The sequence below is a fragment of the Rhineura floridana genome, chromosome 2 (genome assembly GCF_030035675.1).
Source record: "Rhineura floridana isolate rRhiFlo1 chromosome 2, rRhiFlo1.hap2, whole genome shotgun sequence".
Lineage (NCBI taxonomy): Eukaryota > Metazoa > Chordata > Lepidosauria > Squamata > Rhineuridae > Rhineura > Rhineura floridana.
Genome location: NC_084481.1, coordinates 48,541,400 through 48,565,569, shown reverse-complemented (window position 1 = coordinate 48,565,569; position 24,170 = coordinate 48,541,400). Strand labels below are relative to the sequence as shown.

General features: G+C 41.3%; 1 protein-coding gene across 1 annotated transcript in view; it reads right to left on the bottom strand.

The window, feature by feature from the left end:
* Nucleotides 1-24,170, bottom strand: part of LOC133376447 (sodium channel protein type 1 subunit alpha-like) — a 95,825-nt gene that overhangs the window by 30,289 nt on the left and 41,366 nt on the right. The window contains exons 9-17 of the mRNA XM_061608582.1: nt 23,842-23,983; nt 23,466-23,672; nt 21,460-21,759; nt 19,275-19,655; nt 17,701-17,833; nt 16,340-16,578; nt 13,031-13,204; nt 11,874-12,230; nt 10,273-10,746 (exon numbers count right to left, since the gene is read on the bottom strand). Of these exons, the coding sequence (XP_061464566.1) occupies nt 10,273-10,746; nt 11,874-12,230; nt 13,031-13,204; nt 16,340-16,578; nt 17,701-17,833; nt 19,275-19,655; nt 21,460-21,759; nt 23,466-23,672; nt 23,842-23,983 (2,407 nt within the window). The remainder of the gene's footprint in view (nt 1-10,272; nt 10,747-11,873; nt 12,231-13,030; nt 13,205-16,339; nt 16,579-17,700; nt 17,834-19,274; nt 19,656-21,459; nt 21,760-23,465; nt 23,673-23,841; nt 23,984-24,170) is intronic.

The following is a 24,170-nucleotide window of genomic DNA, read 5'->3' as shown; positions in this document are numbered from 1 at the left end:
AGGGTCACATCAATCATCAATCAGGGCAACCAAGGAAGTTTCAGTGCCATGGCCAGGCCTGAAGCCAGACTGGAATGGATCTAAATAATCAGTTTCCTCCAAGCATGCTTGAAACTGGACCGCCACCACTTCTCAAGCACCTTCTCCCAAAAGAGAATATTTGCCACTGGGCGATAGTTCTTTAACACTTCTGGGTCCAGGGAGGTCTTCTTAAGGAGGGGATGCACCAATACCTCCTTGAAGGCAGATGGTACCTTCGCCTCCTCCAGCAAAGCATTAATTACTCCCTGCACCCACCCAGTCAGTCCACTACAGCTAGTTCTCAGCAGCCAGGATGGGCAAGAGTCAAGGGGGCAGATGGTGGGCCACACTTCTTCAAGCAGTTTGTCCACATCTTCAAACCGCAGTAATTGAAACTGATCCATTACAGGTGAAACAGACAGTGCTCTGGAGGCCTCCATTGGACTTGCTCTATATCTAACATCAACTCTGTCCAAATCGGATCAATTTTGCCCCTAAAGTGCCTTGCAAAGTTGTTACAGCAGGCCTCTGAGGCTGTCAGAGCAGCTTTCACTTGGCCAGATGACAAAAGCTCATTCATCACTCAGATAAGCTCTGCTGGCTGGCTAGGCTACTTGCAGACACAATGGTGGCAGAGAAGTAGGCTTTGTTCACCACTACCACTGCCACGTGGTAGGCACAATAGTGCAGCCTTACCTATGTTCACTCAGGTTTAGACCAATATTTGCGCCACCTGCTCTCCAGCTGCCGACCCTCCTGTTTCATCGCATGCAGATCACTGGAATAAATACCAAGGTGACCTATGTGCTCCACAGTGAAGGCGGGGCACTCAGGAGCACTTGTGTTGATGGTTCTATGCATCTCACCATTCCAGAGTGAGACAAGAGCCTCGACAGGAGCACCAGCCATGCCAACTGGAAAATCCCTCAGAGCATTCAGGAATCCATGAAATTCCATAAGTCTCTGAGGGTGGACCATCTTAATGGGTCCCCCACTCTTGCAGAGTGGAGTAGCTACATTCAACCTAAACCTATGGTCCTTCCATGACAATGGACTCACAGTGAGTCCCCCTGTCATGCCTCCATCAGATGAGTCCTTAGAAGATGAGGAGCAGAGGATTGGCACAGCAGACTCAGAAGAGGGAACAAGCAGACCCACCCCAGAAGGGCTCCAGACCCCTCACCACTGGAAGTTGTTCAGGATATAGCTGGGCCCCTCAATCAGACTCAGGGAGTGAATAGGAGGCCCCTCCACAACCTGCAGAGTGAAGACGCCTGCGAGTAGCAGAGCAACGCAGGCGTTCTGGCTGTTTAAGGCTACAAGCTCCTGGGAGACAGAGGTCTGATTGCTAGCACCTAAACCAGGGAGGGGAGCTTAAAAGGCATTGAGACGCCAATTGCCCTTCATTAGAAGCATCATCAGGACGCCAGCATCAGACCCTCTCCAGCCGTGCCTTGAACCTGGATTGCCTTCATTAGAATATCAGACTTTACTTTGTTCACTGACTTTGCCTTCTGAAAGACGACTGCCTTTTGGTAGTACATGCACTGAGATCCCTTGACCTTCTCCCTTGCTTATCTGCTTTACAACCAAGCCCCTGCATAGGCAGCTGCCGGCTAATTGTTGTACAACACCATATATCACCTCAGTGCAGCTGGCAGAGACTGACACACCCAATCGATGGAGTGGTACTAATCCATTCTGTGGCAAAGACCAGGTCGAGGGTATGTCCAGCCATGTATGCATTACTAGTTAAGATGTTTAATGTTTAAAGAACATTGCCGGGGTAGTGGACAGATTAAGATGGTCTGCCTCTGGAGACCAATAGAATCCACTGGATTCCTGAATGCCCTGGGGGAGTTTCCAGGACCCTGCTCTTGTTACGCATGTGACCCTGAAGTCCTTGTTACACTTGTGGAACAATGAGATGCATCGGGCTTTTAACACGATTGCCCCGGAACCCCCTCTCCGGCATTGCAGAGCCCAGTTTGCACCTTTGTACACCAGTGAACTAAGAGCAACGAAACAGGTTTGACGATGGCCAGAGCATAAGTGGTGAAAGACGTGAGGCTGATAGGGCATGAGTAATAATCATTCCTACAACATAGGAAGCGGACCTTTAGTGTTGTGGCACCAGCATTTTGGAATTCCCTCCCCTTAAATATTAGACAGGTGCCATCTCCATTATATTTTCAGCACCTATTGAAGACCTTCGTCTCTCAAAAAGCCTTTTAAGTAGAGACCTTGGGCTCGTCCAAACTGATCCAGATAATCCAAGTTTTCCATATTCGCTTTGTCATCTGACAGTCCCCATTTTGCCTGAAATTCGCTCTTTTCCAATCTGAAAAATACACTTTTTTTGCGCCTGCACATGCAGCGGGAAGATCTGTCCATTCTTTTCGCTTTTTCCCAGCTCCACCTGCAACACCACCCCCTATCAGCCAATTGGTCCACAAAATATGGCGTATGCTCCTCTCACCCTTTGCACAGAAGTACAATAACGCGCATGCGCTTGAATGTAAGAGCGCAAAAGTTTGAATTTCCTGTTGGTTTGGTAGTAGTGGCTGTAATAGAGTTCACCGAGTTTTTGGCTCTCGTACAGCTCCACTTACAGCTATTAAATTTCTGCCTTGTGCAGCTGAGGGCAGCCGGAGCCAATGGTTGCCTGGACAGGGTCGTGTGCCACGATGGAGCCCAGGAACAGCAGGAGCCCCAGCAGTGCCGGAGCCATGCTGAGCTTCCTCGGCTCATGCGGGGGTGGTGGTGGAGGAGGCTACTTCACAGCAGCTGCACCGGCAAAGCTTCAGGATAGGAAGCACCGCGATGTAGCGGCGGGAGGTGGTGGTGGTGGCGGTGGCGGCAGCTACATTTTCCTCCCTTCTGGCAACATTGTTCGCAAGCCAGGGCTTGGGGGAGGGGGATCTCCATCTCCCCCCCTCACAACCCCCAGCAACGTTTCCTAGCTAAAGAACCCCACGCGGCTGCTGGATCCCCTTGTTTCTTGGGGGCTGGTGGTGGTGGTGCTGAGTCCAGGGCCTCCCCTCCCCCCTTTTGCACACACACGCACGTGCTGGACATATTCTCCAGCAACAATTTGTAATAGGAAGGCATGCAGGGGAAATGAGGTTAGAGCTGCTAAACATCCTTTCCTCTTTCTCCGCTTTGAAGTGTTCCCTCTGATAAAAGAGAACTGCAAACCACTTATCTGACAATAATTGCTGTACTGTTGTTTGCTTGCATTTGCAATATTTCACTAAACCAAATGTATGTATTTTTGCCTTTATGCATATTACAGTTTCTGGAGATACACATGGCTGGCAATTGCACTTATTTCTCCAGAACTGCAAGTAACAACGTGTCATGTCTAGGAAGGTAGACCACCAGTCTCTATGGTTGCGGGTGGCCGAGACGCTCTAGCAAACCTCTTGTATGCTTATGCCAATAATTCCTGTGTTATTTTTTGCTTGTTTTGCGATATTTCGCAAAACCAACTGTATGTATACAAGACACAAGGCTGGTTGCCGCTCTCCCACTTGCCATCAATGGCAGAGGGTAAATGCTGAGCTTTTCTAGAGTGCAGCACTCAGCAGCGGCTCCCAGCTCCTCTCCATTCTCGCTCTCGCTCTGCCTGCCTGTCGCTCTCTGTAGGTGGTGGCATCGGCAGTGTCAGGGAAGAGCCACCAAGAGAGGCTTCCCAGAAGCTTCCCAACCACTTTGGGCAAAACTTGGTGCTCCGTTGCCTTCACCCCCCTCCTTCTCCCTTTCCTTCCCGTGGCCCTTTGCAAAGCGCCAGGTTCTCGCTTTTCTCCGCTGTGTGTACCTGTGCGTGTCTGTCTGTCTCCTAGCGAGGAGGAAAGAGCAAAGCGAGCTCCCTGCACCAACCAGCCGCATTTGAGCGAGACCAGCCAGGAAAAGGGGGGCTTTACAAACAACCACAATTACAGATCTCACCCGGAGCAGCCGCCCAGTTCACAGACTGGCTAAAAATTAATGGCTGCACATTTTTGCATCTGCGCAGTAGAAGTTGCAGAGCCCCCCCAACATCACACCATAGCTCTGATTGGTTCAGTTTTCCCGGGCTGTCCCCGGACATTTGCACACATGCGCAAAAGTGGACATACATAATTGGCTGGGAATGAGGGAAGGGGTATGGGGAACCGCCCAAGAACCAGCCATGAAATGCCCACAGCTCTAAAGTCCGCAGTATTGCATCCGAGCGCCTGAAGGTACAGCGGATGATTCCCGATTTGAAAAAGCAAATCGCATTTTTTGTGGTAATGCAAATGCAGATTTAACCACAAGAAAATGCGGGAAAACGGGTGACGTTGTATGGACCACTGAAAATTAATGAATACACAAAGCGATCATATTGCACATTATACAGTCGTCTGGATGAGCCCCTTATTTCAATGTGCATCTGTGCTAAACTTGCTTTTTAGGATGTTTTGTGCAAAATGCAGCGGTCAGATTGGTAACAGGGACCAGACGGTCCGAACATATAAAACTGATTCTGGCCCGCTTGGTTGCCTGTATGCTTCCAAGCTCGATTCAAGGTGCTGGTTTTGACATATAAAGCCTTACACGGCTTGGGACCACAATACCTGATGGAACGCCTCTCCCAATACGAACCCACCTGTACACTACGTTCAAGATCAAAGGCCCTCCTCTGGGTGCCTACTCCAAGGGAAGCTCGGAGGGTGGCAACAAGGGAGAGGGCCTTCTCAGTGGTGGCCCCCAAATTATGGAATGATTTCCCTGACGAGGTGCGCCTGGCACCAACACTGTTATCTTTTTGGCGCCAGGTCAAGACTTTCATCTTCTCCCAGGCATTTTAGCATGTGTTTTTAAATTGTTTTTATATTGTTTTGAATTTTAAAATTGTGTTTTAAATTGTTTTTTAAAATATGTTTTTAAATTGTGCATTTGTTTTAATGTTTTTGATTGCTGTAAACCGCCCAGAGAGCTTTGGCTATGGGGCGGTATACAAGTGCAATAAATAAATATGTTTTTAAAAGATTTTTTTAAGACATTTTGTTTTAATATGTGTTTAATGATGTTTTGTTTTAATATGTTTTAAAGTCTTTTGTTTTTAAGATGTTTTAAAAGGCTTTTAGTGTTTTTGTTTGCCCCCTGGGCTCCTTCTGAGAGGAAGGGTGGGATATAAATTTTATAAATAAATAAGTAGTATAAGAATTATAAAGACAATCCACTGTTGAACTTCCATCTATTTTCCTGATATCTCCCAAGCCCCAAGAAGTCTTGGGTAGGATCTCTGACCATTAGCCTGCCTGTTTAGATGACTGCTGTCAGTAAATCTGTAAGCTTAGGTGTACACAACATCTGACATATAAGGACTCTGAATAGCCAACGGGCAATGGGTAGAATGTAAGAACCCTCAATCCTATGCATTCACAAGAAAGAGACTGTCTTGCCGGTTTCAGAAGCAATGGCAGAAATTAAAGAAACAGGTTGTTAGAAGTGTTAGGAGTCTGCCCCTATTATACAGTTGAGGAATTAGATGCAGAATGGGAACCACATTAAAGAGGAAGTTGAATATGAAAAATACGGCTGGCAGAGCTTGGAAAAGTTACTTTTTTGAACTACAACTCCCACCAGCCCAATCCAGTGGCCATGCTGGCTGGGGCTGATGGGAGTTGTAGTTTAAAAAAGTAACTTTTCCAAGCTCTGATTGCAGTCAGTCCCACAAATTAATCAACTTTGAAGGTAAAAGATTCTCCATATAGTAAGTCATATTAAAAAAACACCCCTTGTTAACTGCTCCACCTCCCATTAGTCATTGCAATAGAGACACACACTCTGATTCAAAGCATGTCACATACTGTGATACTGCTAGCACACACTTTAACTGACAGTAATGTATAACAGTGTTTTTACATGAGTATGATTTGTTTACCATTGAAAATTAACTAACTTTTAGGTGCTTCTAGTCACAGACACACCATACATTTAAAGCACTCTTATACCCTTTTAACTGTCATGGGACATGAAAAGAGGGCAAATCAAGAGAAAGCAGGATAATAGTATATTAAAGGATAGGAACGTGTCAAGCTGCCTTATACCGAGTCATACCATTTATCCATCTAGCTCAGTATTGTCCACACTGACTGGCAGCAGTCTCCAGGGTTTCAAGACAGCGTCTTTCCCAGGCCTACCTGGAGATGCTGAAAAGTGAACTTGGGGCCTTCTGTGTGCAAAATAGATGTTCTCCTACTTAGTTATGGCCCTTCCCCTATGTGAAGCAGTCTTCAGCATCCTATGGTAGTGCTGAAGATGTAAATACAATGAATACAATATGTTATTTTAACTTTGCTGTTCCTTTCCTGAAAGCTTTATGAGTGAACCATACATATGAATCCAATTACAGAAGACACCTATATACTAGCATTCCATATATGGTTGGGATAAGCAAGCTTGCATGCCTTTAATAGGGAGATGTCCCTTCTAGCCATAATTTGGGGACACCTCTATGCTTGTTTACTGTGATGTAACTTACTACTTATAGGTGTTAATTCCCTTCTTCTCTTCCTCTTCTTTGTTAAGAGATGTTCTCTTATTAGCATAATTCTCCATTAAGCCACAGGAGAAAGAAGCGTCTACAGGCTTCTCTCCCAGATGATCCCAATCATGGACTAAATCTACTACCTACTTCTATCTTTTCTCTCCAAGCTAGAGCCTATGTTTTCCTGAACATATGCAAAGTTGTGAGTAAACATTCTTAATACCTTTTACCAAAGAAGACAGTCTCTGTTGTTCTTTTATTCAGCTAGTCTGTGTGAGGGGAAGGTGGGCTTGTTAATTCTCATTCAGCTTTTGCGAAAGACATACTCTGCTAAGAAATAGAACTACTAAGCTGTTTCCATTTCAGTTAAACCAAATATATATTCCAGGTAGGAAGATGTAATAATGACTCCCATGTCTGCAAAAAGCCTTTGCCAGATTGCTATTAGTGGCCACATTCACATCATACATTTGTGTGTGTTATGTGCCTTCAAGTTAATTACGACTTATGGCGATCCTATGAATCAGTGACCTTCAGTAGCATCTGTTGTAAACCACCCTTTTCAGATCTTGTAAGTTTATGTCTGTGGCTTCCTTTATGAACTCAATCCATCTCTTGTTTGGCCTTCCTCTTTTTCTACTTCCTTCTGTTTTTCCCAGCATTATTGTCCTTTCTGGTAAATCATGTTTTCTCATTATATGTTCAAAGTATGATAACCTCAGTTTCAGCATTTTAGCTTCTAGTGATAGTTCTGATTTAATTTGTTCTAACACCCAATTATTTGTCTTTTGTGGTCCATGGTATGTGCAAAACTCTCCTCCAACACCACATTTCAAATGAGTTGATTTTTCTTTTATCCACTTTTTCATTGTCCAACTTTCACATCCATACACAGAGATTGGGAATACCATGGTCTGAATGATCCTGACTTTGGTGTTCAGTGATACATCTTTGCATTTGAGGACGTTTTCTAGTTCACTCATAGGTGCCCTCCCAAATCCTAGCCTTCTTCTGATTTCTTGACTATAGTCTCCATTTTGGTTAATGACTGTATTGATAATCCTTGACAAGTTCAATGTCCTCATTATCAATTTTGAAGTTACATAAATCTTCTGTTGTCATTACTTTAGTCTTCTTGATGCTCAGCTGTAGTCCTGCTTTTGTGCTTTCCTCTTTCACTTTTATCAGCATTCGTTTCAAATCATCACCAGTTTCTGCTAGTAGTATGATATCATCTGCATATCTTAAATTATTGGTATTTCTCCCTCCAATTTTCACACTTCCTTCATCTTGGTCCAATCCCGCTTTCCATATAATATGTTCTGCATATAGATTAAACAAATAGGGTGATAAAATACACCCCTGCCTCACACCCTTTCCTATGGGGAACCAGTAGGTTTCTCCATATTCTGTCCTTACAGTAGCCTCCTGTCCAGTGTATAGGTTGCACATCAGAACAATCAGATGCTGTGGCACCACCATTTCTTTTAAAGCATTCCATAGTTCTTCGTGATCTGCACAATCAAAGGCTTTGCTGTAATCTATAAAGCACAGGGTGATTTTCTTCTGAAATTCCTTGGTTTGTTCTATAATCCAACGTTTGTTTGCAATATGATCTCTGGTACCTCTTCCCTTTCTAAATCCAGCTTGGACATCTGGCATTTCTTGCTCCATATATGGTAAGAGCCTTTGTTGTAGAATCTTGAGCATTACTTTACTTGCATGGGATATTAAGGCAATAGTTTGATAATTACTGCATTCCCTGGGATCCCCTTTCTTTGGAATTGGGATGTATATTGAACACTTCCAGTCTGCAGACCATTGTTTTATTTTCCATATTAGTTGCCAATTTTTTTTCAAAATTTGGACAGATTCAGTCTCAATAGCTTGTAGCAACTCTATTGGTATGCCATCTATTCCTGGTGATTTGTTTCTTCCAAGTATTTTAAGTGCAGCTTTCATCTCGCATTCTAAAATGCCTGGTTCTTCATCATACAGTTACTCCGTGAATGAATCTGTCATCCTTGCATCTCTTTTATGTAGTGCTTCAGTGTATTTGATGAAGGCAATGATAAACCACCTCTGAATACCACTTACCATGAAAAGCCTATTCATAGGGTCACCATAAGTTGGAATCCATTCGAAGACAGTCCATTTCCATTTTCAGTGTATTGCTTCCATCTTCATTTTATTTTATCTCGGTCAGTAAATGTGTTCCCCTGTTGATTATTCAGCATCCCTACTCTTTGATTTTCCCTTTGAATTTCCCTTTGATTTCTCTAATCTTTTGGAATAGGGCTCTTCTTCTACCTTTTTTATTATCCTCTTTTATTTCTTACAATAATTATTGTAGTAGTTCTCTTTGTCCTTACATACCAGTTGCTGTATTATTGCATTTAGGGTTCTAACAGTGTTTCTCTCTCCTTTTGCTTTTGCTTTCCTTCTCTCTTTGACCATTGTAAGAATTTCATCAGTCATCCATTGAGGTCTTTCTCTCTTTTTAATTAGAGGTATTGTCTTTTTGCATTCTTCCCTGATAATGTATCTGACTTCAATTCATAGTTCTTCTGGTTCTCTGTCAGCTACATTTAAAGCCTCAAATCTGTTCCTTATTTGATCTTTATATTCTTCTGGGATGTTATTTAAATTGTATCTTGGCATTATGATTGCTTTGTTGTTCTTCTTTACCTTTATTCTGATTTTCGATACGACCAGTACATGATCTGTACCACAATCTGCTCCTGGTCTTGTTTTCACAGAAAGTTTGGAACTTCTCCATCTTCTGCTACCAATTATGTAATCAATTTGATTCTTATACTGACCATTTGGTGATGTCCACGTGTACAGTAGTCGTCTTTTTGGTTGCTCAAAAAACGTGTTTGCAAGAAACAAATTATTGGCTTCACAGAATTCAATAGTCTTTCTCCTGCTTCATTTCTATCTCCTAAGCCCTATTTTCCCACAATTCCTAGTTCTTCTCTGTTCCCTACTTTTGCATTCCAGTCCCCCATGATTATCAGAGCATCCTGTTTTGGTGTGCCTGTACTTCTGCTAGGAGTCTAGCCTCTTGGTCTAGACTCCTGACGGCCTTGCTCTCAGCTTCTTTGATACTCCCAAACCCCCTCACCATGTTAAGGTGTGCATCCTATTTATTTCACTATTATTCCTGTTTAAACAGTCATGCCTTCCCCCAAAGATTCCTGGGTAGTTTAGTTTGTGAAGAGTGTAAGAGTTAATGTTAGGAAACCTCTATTCCCCTCAAGGAGCTACAATTCCCAGAGTTCTCTGAGAAGAGGGACTGAGTGTTAAACTACTCTGGAATTGTAGCTCAATGAGGGGAATAGGACTCTCCTAACAACTCGTGTGAATGTGGCCAGTGTCTAGTAGCGTTTTTGTTCACTTTTAAGCTGATGTTTTATATTTTGTATGTAATGATTTTATTGTCATTTGATTATAACCTGCCTTGAGATCAATGGATGATGGGAAGGATTATAAACTGCATAAACAACAACAACAAGTGATAGGACTGAAGAAGACATGACTGTATTTATAGTAGCAATGTCAGTTAAGTAGATGACAAAATTTCATTAGAGATATTCTTTGTTATATTGGAAGAACTATTTGTATTCCAGTACTCCAATCTGACATATTAATTCCTAAAAAAAAATACAGAGCTAGATCATAATTATTTTTTTTCTAGATCAAGTAGATTAGTATTTTTAAAGGCTTACCTCTTTGCTTTCTTCCAAATCCGATTCACTGCTGAACTCTTCTGTATTTAAATTTTCAAAATCTGATTCTCCAAGAGCAATTGGCACTGTCACAGTCAAGCTTGGGTTGTTTATGAATGACATGTAATCGCTTTCATCAATGATATATTTTTCCACACTGCTACTGCCTATGCCGCTTGTGGTTCCATTTACATCCCTAAGATAATCCAGATCTTTACCAATTTCCATAGTATGGTTCAAAATGCAGCTGTTCTTGTTTAGCTCTTCAAGGGGTTTGATTTCATCTAAAGCTTTTTGCTTTTTAACAAAGGACTTCTGGATCAATTCTCGGATTTTTCTTTTCATATAGTCTACTCCTTTATCTATTCTTGCCATAGCAATCTGGAGATTGTTCATTTCATTGTCATCATCTGTGGCAGCAAGGTTGTCTGCACTAAATGAGCTCAGTAGCAAGGCCAAAAACAGATTTAGTACCTAAAGAAGGAGAGAAAAAAATCCTAATTTTTCTCAGTTGACATTGTGCACTAGAATAATGGGCTGTATTCACTGAAGTCCTGCTCAGAGTAGACACACTGAAATGAATGAACCTAAGTTAGTCATGTCTTAATGGCAGTAGGTCTGCTCTGAGTAGGACTAGCGCTGCATGCCACCAAAAGTGTGTGAGACACATTGTAGATGCTGGAGGGAACCATGAATATTGTAGGCCACTTTGAAGGAGGGTATGGACTTGCATCTCCCCTAGCAAAAGTTTGGGCTAACAAGTCCAGCCACTGCTCTACTTTTCTTCTGCCTGCCTCTCTCCACTGCTTCGCGTGGTACTGTTTGCCAATTCCTATACAAGACCATTGTAAGGTTTCATATCAGCACAGAAGCTTATAGGGTAAGGGAAAAGTTGATGCTAGAAATGTTTTCCCATGCCTTGCAAGATGATCCCATTATATCCTTAGAAGGTTTGGCCCAGATTGGAACTTATGCAGCTCTTGCTGATTTATGCATCTTGAAGCAGCTTTGGTAATGGCTTAAAATGTATGCAATATTAGTTTTCCTCCTACTGCATGTTCCGCTATTTATTTAAAAGTATTTCAAAGCCGCTTAATATTTTAAAAATCTCTAAGTAATGCACAACAGTACAAAGCTGAAAAACACTAAAACAATAAAATAGACCTTTAAAACCCATACATATATACATACCAATGGCACAGGCTTCAATCTTAGCATTGTTGAGGCCTGAAGGTTGGTTGTAAAAATGTTCAGCCTTGCAGTTAGCCACCTGTCTATTTCTCCAGAGTGAGGAATCAGTTTGTATGACTGAATAACCAGAACCAACACTCAAGCTGTCCCATTATGCATATATGTTTACAACGGGTTTTTTTTTGGGGGGGGGGAAGGGGTAAGCTGGTAAATATGGTTTTGCTTACCAATAACTTCTAGTGTTAGAATGACTATTGATCACTGAACACATTGTCTAATAATTATCTGAATTAACTCCCCTGTGTAAGGAATATGCTATAAGAGCATTGATGAAACAGCCCAGGTTACTTGTAGACTCAGCATGGTTCTGATCTAGAGGAAATATTTAATTTTTTCAAAAAGTTACATACCACTAAATTTCCAATCACCATAACCATCATGAATACTGTAAGGCACATGGCTTGACCTGCAACTTCCATGCAGTCCCACATGGTTTCTATCCATTCCCCGCAAAGTACTCGGAACACGATCAAGAAAGAGTGGAAAAAGTCATTCATGTGCCAGCGTGGAAGTTCACAGTCATTAGAGATCTTGCACACACATTCCTTGTAGCTTTTACCAAACAGCTGCATACCAACTACGGCAAAAATGAAGACAATGATGGCCAAGACCAAGGTCAGATTTCCCAGAGCACCCACGGAGTTGCCAATAATTTTGATCAGCATGTTTAGTGTCGGCCAGGATTTAGCCAATTTGAACACTCGCAACTGAAAAACAAAAAGGTCATAGACAAATGGTGTCTGTGAGGGTAAAGACAAACTAGTGAAAAAGTTTGTGGGCCCACTCCAGCAACAGTTAAGTGTAACAAAGTTCTACTGAAATTGATGGGACTTTAATTAATCATAAATAACACTGCTGTCCAAACATTATCTAGACTTTCTTCGGCCAAACTACATGTTATGTTAGTCACATGTGCTTAATCTAAGAAGTTTCACTGTGGAGAAAAAGAAGTTGTAAGGCCCTGATCTGGAGCACGTTCTTTGTCTAGATCAGGGCCCAACATCCTTTTTCTGCTAAAAATAGTCTCATACCTAGCTTCTATTTGCCCCATGAAGGTACTTTCGCAGTAAACATCAGTTTTGAGAGCAAAATGCAGCCCAGAGGAGCCAATTTTCAGCAGATCCCTGCTATGGGCCCTCAGTCCAGACCAGGAGCTTGTTCCATATCAAGATCCCATGGCAACTTTTTCTTTGAAATAGAAGCAGCCAGGTTAAGCACCCTTGTTTAAATATTGGACTAATGGCACAGGCATTTTGGTCCTACATCTCACTGAAACCTGTGGAACTTATTACTGAGTAAATGAATGCTGTATCATTGGTTTCAGTGGGATTTAATCACAACTCACTTTTACTGGATGGTGTCCTATACATTCAAGTTTTCAATTTAAGTTATCTTTACAGCAGTATTTTTTAAAAGTTAAGATTCTTAGAATTCGTAACATCAAAGATAAAGAAATAAGATTATGCAACAAAGACATTGACTGGATATACTGGTTGAGACAATTTACCAATCTGAAAGACCGGAGAACGGACAGTCCTTCCACATTTGCCAGGCCAAGCTCAACCAAACTCAGGGTGACAATAAAGCCATCAAAAATGTTCCAGCCTTCTTGGAAGTAATAATAGGGATCCTTGGCTACTAGTTTGAGAACCATTTCTCCTGTAAAGATTCCAGTAAAAACCTAAATGGGAAATAGAAATGTATCAATTTGCAAAAGTTTAAAAATATAGCTGACAGATTCCCTTCAGATTTTCATACTGAAGATGCCCTTAGCTATAAGGGGAAAAATGTTTCTCCCCCAAAATCTGGTTTTGGAGGCTTGTACCTTTGTTCAGTAAATTCTTTATTATTGGATTATATTATTAATTTGTTTTTTTTAAAGCAGCATAAGTTGCAGCACATAGGCAACAACTACACATGGCAGCCGCATTAATGTTGTCTTCAAGGCATTTTTGTTTCTTTGTTTTGGGACAGGTGTTTGGGTTTTCTTCTCTACCCAGTTTCTCAAATCAGCTGCAGAAAGCTGCAATCAAGATTGGACTCATATATTCCCCCACAGGGCAAAAGGGCTGCTTTTGATAAGAAAAATGGCACACCAGGAAAGATATAAGCTCCATTATAACACCCCAATCAGACCCTCCGTGGCGCAGAGTGGTAAGCGGCGGTAACGCAGCCAAAGCTCTGCTCACGGCCGGAGTTCGATCCCAACGGAAGGAGGAAGTCGAATCTCTGGTAAAAGGGGTCGAGGTCCACTCAGCCTTCCATCCATCCGTTGTCACGCAAGATGTCACCCGAAGAGTCGGAAACGACTCGCACTACAAGTGCGGGGACACCTTTACCTTTACTTTACCTTTATAACACCCCATTCACCAACAATTTCCTGAAATTGATTTGGGGAAAAACTTTCCTGTGATTGTGTGTCATTTGTACTTTTGAGCCACTTGCTGTTCAGACCCAATCATGTTGGGACAGTAATCCATAGCTGTCCTGAGAATGAATGAGCTATCTTGTCTGTGTACTCTCTTTTCACCCCTCACCCTTCTTCCTGGGCATTAGATTCCCTTCTTCAGAGAACATTCCCACAGTCAGCTTTCCAATAATTAGTCCGTCTCATGCAGCTCTTCCATCCACAGGGCCTGTGCGAAGTTTGAATCCCAGCCAAAGTGTCACCTATTCCTTCTCACACAATCTGCATTGTGAACCCTTTGTTGCTTACTTTGTTCCCTGAACAGATGGAATATGCCATCTAGGGATGAACACATCTGTCAATTTCAATTTCTCATTTTTCCAGTCTTAAATTTTGCCACATTTCCACATTAATTTGCCAATGTTCTTTTTTTTTTTTAAAGCGTTCTTCATGAAAATTCTTCAGCATTTTAGGTCACATTTTTCTTAATATATACATTTTAATGCAATTTCCCCTAATCTAAATGTATTTGGTTTTCACTAATAGATATATTTTCATGCAAACATTCCCGTAATTTACAAATTTTTTCATCACAACGTTCAGAGAGCTGCACATTGAGCTGTGTTTTAGTTTACAAATTGTTTTTGGAAGTGCACATTAGGTAGGTTTCCATTAAAATGTGAACTACGCTGGATTTCTCCCCCACCCCTAGTGCCATCACACTAGCCCAGTCAGTCAGTGACAGAGGTCTCACTGCCTCAAGTGCAGTACAATGGAGGACACTGTACATATTTCACATATGAATAGCTGAAAAAATGGATATATTGTCATTTAAAGTAAACTTCATCCTACTTTAGCTAGTTCCCTCTTAAAAGAGATATTCTTTCTCTTATTATGTGAAAAAGAAAAAAGTAGGTCATTACAATAGTTAACTTCAATGAACTTTAGTCATCCTCATCTAGTCACATTCAGAGTAGAGCCGTTGAAATCGGTACTAGTTTTCCATTGATTTCAGCGGATCTGCTCTTACTATGACAACTCCTTATTCTGAAGGCAATTTAAGTTCAGAAACAGTATTCTGGCCAGATCTTTCTGTACATATCTTCTGGTACATCTGCCAGTATATATTCTGATATAGGTATAAAATAAATGTCAAATAATCAATATTTTAATGACATTCCGGATAGGTGAGGAAATGATGATCAGGTTACTATGTGGTCTGTAAAGAACAGGGACATCTCAGACATATGGACCTCGGTCTTACACAGTCCCTACACCTGTGAATTCATTAGTATATCTGAAAATTTAGGTTGCAGTGGCTGACCACCAGGGCCGGCTCCAGGCATGCGGGGGCCCTTGGGCATCAGCTTGCCCTGGCCCCCCGGTGGGTGGGTGGGTGTGCACACGTGCATGTATGCGCGTGTGGCCTCCCCACAGACCCCCTACCTGTCTAGTCTTTACGATTGCCCTTAATGAAGATTGTGGCCGCAGTTTCCCTAAGGGGAATGAAGCCTCCGCCACCATCTTTGTTGATGGCACACATGCGTGCTAAGCACGCACATCTCTGCCATCAACTAAGATGGCGGCAGCGGCTTCAGTACCTTAGGGAAGCTGCGGCCGCCATCTTCATTAAGGGCAATGCTAAAAAGCCGGCTGACAGGTAAGTGCGGGGCGTGGGGGGGCGCAGATCACGGAAGGGGAGCAGAGGGCTCCTCAGGGGCCCCTCAGGGGCTCCTGTAGCTCTGGGGCCCTCGGGCCAGTGCCCAACCTGGCCGCCCTTTAGAACTGACCCTGATGACCAGAAATAATTTGTGAATTACTATGAGACAGAAAGATTACTTCAGGATGCAATCCTATGCTTATTTACTTGGGAGTAAGCCCTACTGAACATACTGGGACTTACATCTGAGTAAACATTCATAGAATTATGTTGCCAGTGTGAAAACCTACCCTCATAAAACTTACACACTGAAGAAACATGTCATCATATAAATAATGAAAATAGTGATTAAAATATTTTTATCCTACCTTCTGCTTAATATCAAAAGTGCCAAGATGGCACGCAATATCATAAAATAAAATAAAATAAAACCAAGTATTAAATAATGGTGCTTTGAAAGTCCTGATATTTAATTATATTTTCACTGCATGTTCTTTTAATATAGATAGTTCAGAATGCCACTACACTGAATGTGAATAACAAGCTAAACTTCCGTATATTGGGGGCCACAAACACAAAGTTACATCAGTCAAAAATGGCACCTCCAGCATACACAGCTATCGGGGCATTCAACACCATTAGTTTCTTTTTCAAAGGAAGAAAACATAACTTTTTACTTAGTGCTGGAAGTATGCCTTTAAAACAAATGATATTTAAATATCCAGTGCAATCTCCAATGAATGACTCACCAGGTTCCCAACATTAAGTACGTGACTGAATCGTTCTGTCATTGGGTAATGCTCCATTGCCATAAACAGTGTATTTAAAACAATGCAAATTGTAATAGCAAGATCAACAAATGGATCCATCACCACGATGTTAACAAAATGCTTTACTTTCAGCCAACATGGACAGCAGTCCCAGATCAAGAAAATGTTTGCAAATTTGTACCAACATGGTGGGCACTTCTGCCGTGACTCTTCAAGTTCTGTTAAAAAGAAGGAAAAAGACCACACTGTTTCATACTGAGTGTTCCTAATTCAGGAAATGCCATCTCAAACATGGCTAAAACAAAATAAAAAAGGTGATCCTACTGTTTCGGTTTCCTGGGGCCCACCTGAGTCCAGAGATAAAGAAATAAGAAGAAAAGATGGAAGGTTGAGTCACATACAATCTCAGAAATGGGGTCTGCGAACATGAAAAGTATAAAAAAGGAGGACAGCTAGACAAGCACCCACAAACACACTAATCATTATTCTAGGTCTTCACTAAATGAACCTTTGTTAAAGATGGGGAGCACAGAGTAGCACCACATCTCAAAAAAGGTATTATAGAAGTGAAAAGGTGTAGAAAAGCACAACCAAAATAATCAGTGGATCCCCTATAAGGAAAGTTGTAATGGCCTGGTTCACATGTCACAGTAAGCCATGGCTTACTGCGACTGCACAAACATTACTAGCTCCCGAGGACCTTGCACCCATGGTGCTACTCCCTGGTGTTTTTTGTTGTTTTTTTGTTTTTTTGTTTTTTTAGATCGGGGAAGGATGACTGCTGAGCCAAGGTTTGGCTTAGCATGTCATCCGAACCCATGATTGTGGTCAAGGGAAATCACAGGAGAAAAGATATTTAGAAGTCAATACCAGGAACCTGAATTGTGCTCACAGTGCTGAATGTTGCTATTGTCATGACAGATCATAGGACACTTTCTTACAGTAGACTGGTTGTTTTTTTTTAAAGGTAGTAATCCACCTCTCTAAAAAAGGTGATTATTCCAATTCTTATCATATTGTTTGCATGTGCAAAACCCCTTCGCTTTATGAAAAACCTTTCTCCATGCCGCTTTTACTGTTGCTTACTTTCTGACTTCTCATTTTATCAGAAAGTGAGAATTCTTATTTTGTCCTGGGTTGCATAATCATTTCTTCCAGCACAACTTTCTAAACCATATCCTCGCATATTTTTTTCTGGGCTGTTGACAATTTGGGAAAGCCTAATGTAACCCACCACAATCTTGTGTACTACCCCTGGAATTCCACAGAGCTGTCATCGTTATGGGATAGTTTGGGGCAATGCATTTAGTATTTTTAAAGTAACTTCTCTCTCTAGATACCTTCCATGGTGTTTGTGATGATGCTAGCTATACTCATTGCTCTCTCTCTTAGAGTAGGGTCTTCCAAAAAATCCATAGAAACGTGAAAGGAACTTGATCTCCTTTTTTTCATTTCTGTCTCTGTGGTTGTGGCCTGCAAAAGAGACAGTGAAATGTAAGATCACCCTGAAAATAGTAGCTGAATATAGCAGCTTATATGAAGAATGTCTATTTGAAGGTGTACATGCGTCATGCTTTTTATGCTCAATTATACATGCCAAACCTTTGTTATTTATTGTATTTTTAAATATCTTAAGAGTATTGGTAAGAAACATGCTGTCCTCATCTCAAGTACTTCATTTTTGTACTTCCCAAATGATTATAAGGGAACGTTGCATGGTTTGGTTTAAAACAAAAAACAAAAACTGCCTTGCTTATCTTCATTAGCATTGCAAAGTCCCACTTACCCGTATGTTTCAATTTATGCACTGATTTCAATGGGATTGACTTCTAAATTAAGATGTGGAGGATTGCAGCCTTAGAAAGCATGCTAGGCTTTGCCAATGGGGACTCCCCCCCCCATGTCCTACACTCGAGATCTATGCTCAGTTCTGTAAACACCCTCTTCCTCTTCTCTTTAAAGAAAACAGTTGGTGGGGGAAGAAATGAATTAGAATTAATCAGTCATCAGCTGTAACCCTAAAATCATTTACTTGTGAGCATTCTCCATACATAGGATTACAGCATAAATCTCAGGTTATAAATAAAAAATTGAATGAGAGAGAAAAAAGGCATGTCACTTGCGTATCTTCTGCATTTAAGATGGATAGCAAGCTTGTCATTCAAACAAATCAAAAGAAAATTAAAAATTAAAAATAAAAATCCAGCATTGTCATGCTTCTCCAAATCGGCATAGAAAAGTCCTGTAATTTTTTATTTAGATAGCTAGAAAAATATAGCGTGTGTATATGTGACAGCACATATGTGCACATATATGTGTAATTTGAAAGGTGTGTGCATCAATGTGGTAATTCAATATCATATTTACTTTGTTAGCCAAAGACGGAGCATCAGGTTGAAAGATGCATGAAAATGCTAAATCTAAAAAGTGAAAGTTTGGAGTGATTTTACCAATGTTTGGGGAACCAGAACTTCTAGCCACGTTGTTTGTAAGTTGTAATGATGTTCACAAGACAGAACATAATCAAATTTGTGCACAATCAAGGCAGTGTCAGAATCCATATGGTACAGAAAGTTAGAACTTCCTCTTAGTTGTGGAGTAAGATGAAATTTATTGGACCCGGCTAGATGCAATTAATTCATAGCCAGATAAAGTAGGATCCAGCAAGGTTTTCTGAATATAAAACACACAAAGCAATATATTTTGCACAATCTCCAGATAATTTTTTCCACTGCATGTTTTGCAAATATGATGGTTTAAAATTTATTTTGTTAGTATATAAAAAGATATTACAAGATGCAGGAGCATTCACAGCTTGACCAAGGATCATTCCCAAGGGATTCCATTCTGTAGACACACTGGCTGGTGCATTAAGAAAAGGCCACCATGCCTGAACTATTTAAAACTTCCTTACATTGTCATCAGTAGCTGGTTTATCTATTATCACCTCTGGCAGAAGCTGTCCAACAGGCGATGTAGGAACAGATGGTCCACCAACCAAGGAAACCACCCCATTGCAATCCACAGTGCTGTGCATCTTCCCATTCACTGGAAACACTGCCAGCATCCTGGATGACCTACTGGCCTGACTAATGTTACTGTTGCGCCGTTCACCATGTCTGCGCGGCACAAAAAGGGAATCTCTTCTGCTATCATTATCTTCAAATGTGCTGTGTTCATCATCAGCAAAGTCATTCTCTGATCCTATATCCTTTGCTCTACCTCTGAAGCTGAAAAGGCTCGTTCTGCTGTTGCGCCTTGGGGAAAACAGGGAGCCACGCATGCTCAGCAAAGACTGTAAGAAAATACAGAAAATACACAACGGTTAGCTAAAATCTTTCAGCCTCATTTCTAGATGTAAAAAGTGTGTGTGGGGGTATAACAAGATACAGTTCCCCCCTTTACTCATTAGTTTGCAAACAAAAGGTTCTGTGCTTTGAGTTCCATATGCTGCATTTAATTATAAACAATCTGCTATGTTAAAAGAGGCAGTCTATAGTTTAACAATACTAGAAGCCATTGTACTGCAGTTATTACAGAGACAGAGAAATGAAGTTGCCTCAAATACACACTGAGTACTTGGATGCACCTAGCACCCATAATGGAAAGAAAACATAAATGGTTTACTAGCTCTAGTGTGTAGTTCTATGCACACTTAATTGGGAATAAAGCCCACTTAACTCAATGGGGTTTATTTCTGAGTAAACATGCATAGGATTGCATTGTGTGTCCTTACTGAACTGGAGGGCTGAAGGTAGGGATGTTGGAGAATTCCAACAAAAACAGAAAAGGAAGCAGAAATTGCTGCACTTCATGTGTTCCTCTGTGATCAGGAACAGAAATTAGTCACGCAAATGTGATTGGCATTTGTTCACGTTATTGTTGTTTTTAAGACCACAAATGATACACAATTACTTTGTTTTACATTGTTTTGACATTTCACTGAGACAAATGTAAGTTACGCAAGTTACGCCAACAGTTAATGCAAGTTATATAACCTATGTTAAACAGCAGACAGCAAGATGAGTAATGTAGTATTTGGTGGAAACCGAACTGCAGCAGAACAGAAAGAGCACTGATTGTAATGAATGCAGGTTGGGATGGAAATCTCTACCTTCTTACTTCCCGAGCTGAAAGTGATGCAAATGCACTGGATCCTCCAGCCTTGTTTGATCAAAGATGGATACAAGAGATTTCTGAAGGAGATGTTTAAACTTACTGCTATAGTTAAATCATAGCCTCTGCCCTTTTTATGTCTTTGCTCACCTTGACTTTCAGTGTCTAACTTTATCTGTCTGCTGCAGATACAACCCTGTGATGCTGGCCTAATATTATGGATTACGGTGTGCCATAGCAGTAGCTGTTATAGTTTAACTAGGTATGATAAACCCTAGAACCAAACCATAAGAAGCAAAAAGAAATATACTGAGACTTACTACAAAATTAGTGTTTCCAAATAGTTTTTTCTCAATAACTCCTGAAACTTTGTGATGTACAGGCACAGCAATCCAACGTCATGCTATGCTTGGGAGGGGAGCAGCATTTGGTGTAAATGTCCCTCTGCCCAGCTCTTCCAGCTGAGCTAGCCTTCCTCTGCCTAATGCCAACAGTGATGCAAACATTATTCTGTCAGCACTGACCTCCCCTTAGCGCTCACCAAACGAGTGGTGGGAAGCCTACTAGTGGTATCTCTCCAAGTAGAAGCTGGTGGAAAGCCCAGAATGAAAGGGCATTCTGAGGATGGAGAGGAAGGGGGTTGGGCTGAGCTGGCCCAGGATCCACTGGGAACTCATTCTAGTCTCAATGCCATTGTGTGGCAGCATCAAGCTTGATAACTGCACCTTCCAGATGGACCTGATCTTCCTGCCCCCCCCTTATATATGGTCCTGTGAGCACCATGGCTGTGAATATGGTAGTGACCCTGCCACTCTACAAAGCCCCACTGGCAGGAATGGATGTCTTGATTGCCCCAGAAGTGACAAACGAATGAAGAATAAAGATCAGTCCCCTTTACTGAGGTCATAGTATAGCACTGTAATACGACCACAATTTTGCAATAGACAATAATGGTTCAGTTTCACAACTCTGTAACAGTGTACCTGGTGGGGAGAAGAGTGTTTCCGTTCTAATGTTAACCTATTCCCTTCAATGGAGAATCGGCAACCTTTTCTCCTGATGCTATCTTCTGATTCAGATCTATGAAACTCATCTTCATCCTTCTCTTCTCCTCCAGACTGTTCTTTTTGTTTTCTTTTCTTCCTTCTATTTCTCCTCTCTTTGGCACTCTTTGAACTCAACTTTGATGCTTCAGAAGAACTTTCAGAAAGGCCCCCTATTCCACCTCCTGCACTGGGATCTTTCGACTCCGCCGATGCTGTCGCTGCTGCTATCACTGCTGCCTGTCATAAAGCATTTGTGGTTTTATTTAACTGGCCTCATGAAAAGAACAGCATAACTTAACTTAAACACTAGAAAGTCCACAAGAAAGACCTTGGTGACATAGCCCAGCTTAGATTTACAAAAAGGAAAATGGTTCTTTTCCTTATACATTTGTTTTTGCCCCTCGTATGTCTCCTTATACACATCTGCATACTTATTTCATTTATCTATTTTATAAAATGTGTACCTGGACTTTCCACCTGAGGGTGCCAAGACAGCTAACAATGCAACTACAAAAAAATCAATCCATTACATTAAAATTAAAAATTAAAAACCAATCACATAAAAATGGATAAGAACAGAGTGGCAGATAAAATACTAAAACTCAACTAGGCAGTTTTAATCATTCTGTTGATTCCTAAAATGCCTAAAACAATTCCTAAAGCAATTAATTCATTCGATTATTCTTAGAAGGAATCGTTTAGGTTTTCTTAGTAGCTGAACTATTTCAGTTCAAAAACATTTTTAAAAGCTCCCCCCATACACACAGTTGCAAGGTCATTCCTAGGTTTTCAAGTGGTATAGACCTCTGCATGTTGCTTTACAATCATATTTAGTAAATTTATTTTATCAGTCTAGAACTCTCATTGAAATAAAATGCTAAAGATTTGTTAAAATCACATTGCATGACTAGAAATAGGCCCCATATGGAATATTCAAGATTTTCTCAAAATGGAATTCCTAGGGGAAATTTTGAATTTTGCAGTCTTAGGCTGCAATTCTATACAAACTTGCTTAGGAATAAGCCCCATTTAAATCAGTGGAACATACTTCTGAGTAAACATGTAAAGGATTGCACTGCATGATTGCAAGCCTTTGTGCACTTATTTGAAAACAAGCCCACTAAATGAACTGGGACTCGATTCTGAGTGAACATGCATAGGATTCCTAATGTCATAAACATGGATAATGGTAGAAAAACCATCAACTTCCACCTAAAACAGCCCTTTGGTACTGGAATCAGTTTATCTGCCATAAGGAAAGTCTCTAAAAACTTATTGTGTACTGATTATAACATGTAGAATATGTTTCTTTTTTCCTTTTTTACTTCTGTTTGGAACTTAATTGGATAATATTGTTGAGGAATAACTAATTTTGCTTATTCCTTTGTATATTTTCCCAGCCCTGTGCAGGTATTCACCCACCTGCAATTACCACCACATGACAGGAAGAGTGGGACCGTACTCACTTTCCTCACCACTGGCACATATGCTTCCCCCAATCCCATCCTCCTCCTCACATGGCGGAGGGGATGTATGAACCTTGAACAATCAAACATGCACAGGGAACCTGAATACACAGAGCAGCTTACGTAAGATCAGAAGGACATAAGAAAAGCCTGCTGAAGAAGGCTTCCTACTTTGGACCACACAGACAGGCAGACCAACAAGAAAAACATGGTAGGAGTGGGGCCTACCCTCTTCCTCTCAAACAATGGTAACCATGTGTGGGGTGGTTGTCTGTGCAGGGCTTAAACAGGAATTGTAATTTAAAAAGTGGACAGAAATGTCAGCTAGCTTTCTTCTCAAAGTGCCTTCTAGGCAGCTGGTTGAAATTAGGATTACAGCTTTTGGGGATGGCAGCTTTCTATTATTAATTTGTTACATTCAACCAGAACCTTAAAGCGATGCTAAAATTGTCCAGTTATTTCCAGTCAGAAACTTACCTGAGCTGCTTCTTGATGCCTTTTCAGCTGTTCCAGCATCTGCTGAAACTCAGCCTCCTTCTGCTCTGCTTCTTCCATGGTGGCCTGATTCTGCTCATCATAGGCCATGGCAACAACAGCCAGGATCAAGTTGATCAGGTAGAAAGAGCCCAGGAATATCACCAGGACAAAAAAGATCATGTACGTTTTGCCAGCAGCTCGCAACGTCTAGAGGAAATAATAGTGAATTTATCTTTTGAAAGCAACGTACGAGTTTGCAACATCCTGCCATGTGACTCTTGTAAGACAATACTGTATTTGTGCTTAGGTTACTTCTACAGTTTTGTTTTGATACCAGTATGCTTATGCTTTTGCTACACAAATTATTCTCACTCACCAGCTGATAGAGATTTTCCCAGAAGTCCTGAGTCATCAGTCGAAAGAGAGACAGGAAAGCCCAGCTAAATGTATCAAAGCTTGTATAGCCATAGTTTGGATTTCGACCAGCTTTTACACATATATATCCTTCTGGACATTGACTAAAAAAGAAAAAGAGGTGTTAGATTGAAAAACAGTTATTAAAGCTAGTAAAATGCCTACCTTGTAATAGATGCATGTGTGGCTATCGCTGAGTGGATAGGCTCTACCCAGTATGGGAAGTGCCAGACCCCCAGCTAACTTTCAGAACCTGCTTCCTCACAACTTTTTGGCCTTTCGTTCCTTCTC